Here is a 5,989-nt window from a genome sequence, read left to right as displayed (position 1 = left end):
CTATAATTTTTTAAAATTCGTCCGCCATATTGGATCCGCCATTTTAAATTTTGAAAATCTGGCTTCGGATTCGTAATCAGCGATTACCAAAAACCTCTAAAGGTACATTTATCTGTGAAATTAATTTGATAGAGAAATGTATGTCGCAATGAGTTAAGCGTGGTCTACAATGAGAACTTAAGATATAAAATTTAAGCTTTAAGTCTTAAGTTGTAAGAAGTTGACCAATCACAGTCAATTATAAGAAAAATAATTGACTGTGTCTGATCAATTTCTTACGGCTTAGAGTTTAAAGCTTAAATTTTAAGGCTTAAGTTCTCATTCTAGACCATGCTTTAGAGGCTTTCTACAATAAGCAATAAGTTTTAAGTTGCAATAAAATTGACCAATTACAGTGGATTATTCTTCTAATAATCGACTATGATTGATCAATTTTGTTATAACTTAAGATTTATTGCTTATTGTAGAATGGGCTTTACGAAAAGCATATTAATTGTTTATCATGTGTAAACTTTCGTAGCGTGGTAAGTGTTGCCGCGTTCTGTGTACAAAAGTCATTATAGTAAAAAAGTAACGATACAAGTAACGATGAATTTCGTTACTCGTTACTAAAGAAAATGTAGCGCCGTTACTTTTTCGCTACTGATACAAAAAAGTAACGGCGTTACCAAATCGTTATAAAACAAAAGTAACGAAATAGTAACGTCGTTACAAGTAACGCGTTACTTCCCAACCCTGAAGATATTATATAGACTACAATAAATATAATATAAATATAATATCGTCAGACGTCTCTAAGATGTCTTTTAGACATTTATGATATATAGATAGAATTAACAACTTTCGTCGCAACTTACTACATAATGATATAAATGATACTCTGCGGAAAATTGTAAAGTTATAGCATAGCATAGATATTATAATGATTGAGTTATTGCACATACAATTTTTATTATTAATTTGTTATATAATTAATTTGTAGAAAAGAAAGCAAGGAAACATATTTAGTGCAATCATTATACTACTATATGTATATTTTGATTTAATAGGGTATGAACTCGGTTTCTCCAATATATTTGAAGATATAGCCGATATTACGAAAGAACTTTTTCGCACAACGTCTAAAATCGGGACATGAGTCTGATATTCCGACGTCTAAAGGACGTTTTTAAGACGTCTTATGCGTCGTCTATATTGACAGTAGGAATAGTAGTAAGAAATAAGCAGTAAGCAAATTGATCAATTCCTTTCTCACGTTTAAAAAATAATCGATTGTGATTGGTCTATTTACTTACTGCTTATTTCTTATTACTACTACTAATTACTACTACTCATATTGCCATTGTAGACGACGCATTAGTATTTACAACCTCGCTATAAGCTTTAAGCCTTAAACAACTGATCAACCATAGTCAATTATTTTCCTTACGTCTCAAGAATAATCGATTGTGATTAGTCAGTTAGTAGTTGCTTATGATTTAAAGCTTAAAGCGAGGTTGTAGACCGAAACTTATGTTCCTATTTTATATTTGAGTTTTTATGTAATTACCTAAAGTTAAGTTTAGTCATTGGATTATGTGTTATGTTCAAACGCGCATAGGAGATATGTTCATATTGAAACAAACTGTGCATATGTTATATATTTAAAGGAAGAAGGGGGAAAATATAATATATTTGCAAATAAAACTATTAAAAATTCAAATTTTATTTGCAGTTAGATTTACAGTTACGAATAATATATAATAATCGATGGCACCAATAATAGTTTCGGATATGTTTTTGTATGTGTCGATATTTTTTTGGCAATTTTTATTGTAATATCAATGGAATGAGTTATAGATTCTGGTACTACGTAAAGTATAAAGAATGTAATCCATATAAAATATGTTGCAATTATTCAGTTATTATGCACAATAAACAAAAATCACATGGACAGTAAAAAACGAAGTAATGAAATATAAGTACTATGCAGTATCAGAATTTTTACTAATTCCTAGAATTTGAGACATTTTATATGTTGGTTATCTTTAGAAATGCATTGGCAAAATGATCAAAAAATATTGGGACAAAATGTATATGTGCTACAATTTTACAGAAAAAGCGGAAAGATACATAAGATATATTTACTAGTGCATGCATAATATTAAAAAATCTTGTTTTTATTTGCAACTTTGATTAAACTTGTATTTAATTTACAATAACAGATACAAAACTCGAAAGATATTAATAGTTCTAAGTTTTTAATTTTATACTTTTTAATATACTTTGACAGTTTAAAACATAAAAATCGTAAAACATTCAATGAGTTACGTATATTGTTTAAAGGGTACAGCATAAGGATTATAATCTATATAAAATATATTGCAAATATTTTATCACTCATTACATAAAGGACACGGATGATCTACAATACTATACTATACTTAATTGAAAACTATGATAAAATAACTCCTGATCTTCAGCCTGTGATTGGTTGGGTTAAATAATTTAAAATCATAAATACATAATAAAATGCGCATTTCGGTAATACAATCCATTAATGATACGGTTTTTACATGGTCTATAACTGCGGAATTTATTTTTTCTGTACAGTTGATTTCTCGTTGCACCTGTTACTTCTTGCATCTTTTCTCTAACGTAATTTAATTCGCCTATATCAAAAGTGGTAAAAAGTAAAGGACATTTTTGTGCTATTATTGTTGGTATAGATTCACGCCAGGTTCCTACCATATACAAATGTGTGTCCTGTATTATGATCACATTAGGTTGTTTAAATGACTTTAAGCACGCATATCTGTGGTACGGTTCTGATACATTTTCAACATAAAGTTTCTGATTATAATTACGACACCTTGAACAAACAGTCCCTAGTTCACACGAATCGAATATTGGCGATTTTATAAATACAATATATAATTCTTTTATATTAGAAAAGATATGTAGGAAAATATGCCAAACTTTTAAACATATTACATCTGTTTTACTTGCATCTATAATATGGACGATAAATATATAATCATTACGCGGAAGAAATAACAATTTTGATTCTTGTAACGCGTAATGTAATGTCAGAGGACCGGTTACATAATCCGAACACACATAATGTTCTAATGTCCAGAAACTTTGGATAGGGGAATACAATTTTTTTTTAATGTTATCTAGATTTTCCATGACTAAATATCTGTTAATAAATGTAATCATGTTATGATAAGGTCTAGCATCAGGGAATTTGGTAAACTCCAATTTACCTAGGCAGAAATGCAAAATATTGTCTTTTATACAGGCGATATTAATGTTCAGTGATAGTAACAGCTCTTTACAGTTATCCTTATGTTCTAGATTAAATAGCATTTGGTGATCCTCACAAAAATTAGCTGAATAGCAAATGACGCATGGTTTTAAGTTTATCTGTCGATAACATTTAAAACACGATTTTGCGCATATGATTAATTCGAAATCTTGCGGGTACATTATGTTCTGACATACTTTTCTTACAATTTCCAATCGAGATTGCACCCAGTTTTTCCAATCACGACATGTGTTCCAATCCGATTTGTCTCCTATTATCCTTGCTAGATTTCTGCAGAATACCAGATGTGAGTCTTCATGTATCTTTTCATGCTTTTTGGAACAATAAGAAACTATATAGCACTTATTACATGGTATTAAATGTTTGCTGGGCAATTTACAAACATGACAAATGTTTGGATTGAAAAACTGATTATATTTGTTTCTTGTGTATGGTCCATCAAAAGTTATTATTTCGCCAACACTCATGGTGATTTGTCTTAGTAACTAACGTTTTTGAATATTTTATTTGTAATATTTATTTTGATATAATGCGCGAAGCTCAACAACTAATGGAATATAACAGAAACATATGTGCGGATTATATATAGATGTTTTGCTGATAATAATACAAAGGACACTAGTAACGTATACAAGTATGTTTGTAAGTAACGAGGAAATTGTTGACAAGATAAATTGTAACTGCCAATATAACTAGAAGTATTCCTTAGTCGAGAGAAATAATATGACAAATGTGATGCATACAATGAAATTGTTTCAATTTGACTAGAAAGACAATGAAATAGTTATTAGTGGTACGACGCCGATACGTTTTGGGAATAGTATTTATAAGTGTTATTAAAAAAACATGTTACATTAAAAATATGTTACTCTTTCGCAGAAGTATCTTTATTTGAAGAACAAAAAAATGATGTTTCTCTGAAAAATATATTGAGATAAATATGCGACTACCAATATTTATAAAATATTTTATATAATTAAATAATAACTACGGAAAAAGATATATATTAAAAGTTGAGGAGCTGTGTTGTGAATACATATAAATTTCTTTTAACTATAAAAGGAAATATTTAAATAGCACAATTTTATAAAACACATCTTAGCGTCATTATAAAGATGTCTACAACAAATATAGTATTGCTCAGGTGTCTCTAAGATGTTTTTTCGATATTTATGATATATAGATAGAATTAACAACTTTTGTCGCAACTAACTTACTACATGATGATGCATATGATATTCCACGGAAAATTGTAAATTTATAGTATAACACAGATACTATAATAATCGAGTTGTGGCACATACAATTTTTATAATACGTTAATAAGAGAAACAAATCTACAGAGGTAATTATTTATAATTCAGACTTTTCCGAATTTTTTCTGTGGCAATCATTTTTTGCTAAAGATATTTGTTGTCATTGTGATAGTAATAATCAATGGGAGAGAGAGGGAGTATGAAAAGTAATTTACCTGTAAAATACAGAAGAAATTGAGCAGAAATTGAGAAAATACAATATAGAATATGTTAGTATAAATACAATATATAATGTAAGTAATACAATGTATAATGTAATTGAGAAAGTACAATATGTATTATATAATGTTTCACTTTAAAGAACAATGAAATAATTATCACTTGTATAACACGGATATGTTTGAAAATATTATAATATTTATAAGTATCATTAAAAAAACATACTTTAAAAAATACATTAAAGAATTTGTTGCTATTTCGCAAAAAATATTTTGTTTGAAAAACATACAAAAAAATGTAAGTATAATATATGTTATGTAGTAAATTATCAAGGACTTTGTTCAAAAGTTTGTTATGTACAAAAGTGCTACTCCATAAGAAACCGTTGTTTCTTGTTGTGGTACTTGAAAGAAATAGTTACAAAAAGACATGTATACAAGATTTTAAGGGAGACTTACGATTTTTATAGTAAATATCTGTGGCCACTTGTACATACAAACAGTGCACGAATTAGAAATATATTTGAACATGTATAAGTAACGAAGCCTTATTGAAACATTAGCATTATTTAAACATTGCAAACGATAAACTTGTTGTCTAAGGGGGTGTGAGGCGGCGAAGTCATCCCTTCCCCCGGTTTGATAACATTCTAAAAAAAACGAAATGTACATCTCACATAGTGTTAAACGTGTATTGTTTTTATATACGGTTCATACGTCTTACCTTGCGTAGGGTCTTGCTAAGCTTTTCAGTATCTATTTTAGTATATAGTAGAATCATACATTTAGTAAGGCGAAGATTTAGTAGATCATTCTCTCTTGCGTAGGGATCTTGTTCGGTATTAACAATTTTTAATATATTGGAGACTCATTTATTTAGTAAGGTGAAGATTTAATAGATATATTTATAGAAATGTCGATGTGACAGACTTCATAATCGGAGGTGAGATGTCTAAATCTTCTTAAACAAATCTAAGAATTTTGCTCTGTGTTACGATGCTAAATATGATCCATACATGTTTCGCGTGTAATACACAGATAGGTGACTTACGATTGTAAACATGACATTTACATATTTAAATCAACAAATATTTCATCGCAACAAATATTATATCGATCTAAAATTCGTAGATTTGTCTAGGAAAGGAGCATAGTACGAATAGAGATATGTAAATTTATTTAAACATTTTTGGTATTAAACGTTT

At 28.7% G+C, this 5,989-nt stretch overlaps 2 protein-coding genes across 2 annotated transcripts in view; both read right to left on the bottom strand.

The window, feature by feature from the left end:
* LOC116850733 overlaps positions 1–5,989 on the bottom strand; it is a 26,329-nt gene that overhangs the window by 10,561 nt on the left and 9,779 nt on the right. The gene's annotated exons all lie outside the window — the stretch shown is intronic.
* LOC116850735 lies at positions 1,682–3,877 on the bottom strand. Its single transcript, XM_032829351.1, has 2 exons — positions 3,660–3,877; positions 1,682–3,580 (listed from the first exon to the last, which is right to left on the bottom strand). The coding sequence occupies exon 2, from the start codon at positions 3,469–3,471 to the stop codon at positions 2,494–2,496; it is 978 nt and encodes a 325-aa protein (XP_032685242.1). The 5' UTR covers positions 3,472–3,580; positions 3,660–3,877; the 3' UTR covers positions 1,682–2,493.

The sequence above is a fragment of the Odontomachus brunneus genome, unplaced genomic scaffold, assembly GCF_010583005.1.
Source record: "Odontomachus brunneus isolate Ranch 3 - 2012 unplaced genomic scaffold, Obru_v1 Obru_scaffold_154, whole genome shotgun sequence".
NCBI classification, from domain to species: domain Eukaryota; kingdom Metazoa; phylum Arthropoda; class Insecta; order Hymenoptera; family Formicidae; genus Odontomachus; species Odontomachus brunneus.
The sequence above is the reverse complement of the archived record's forward strand: the minus strand, read 5'-3'. Positions and strand labels throughout refer to the sequence as shown.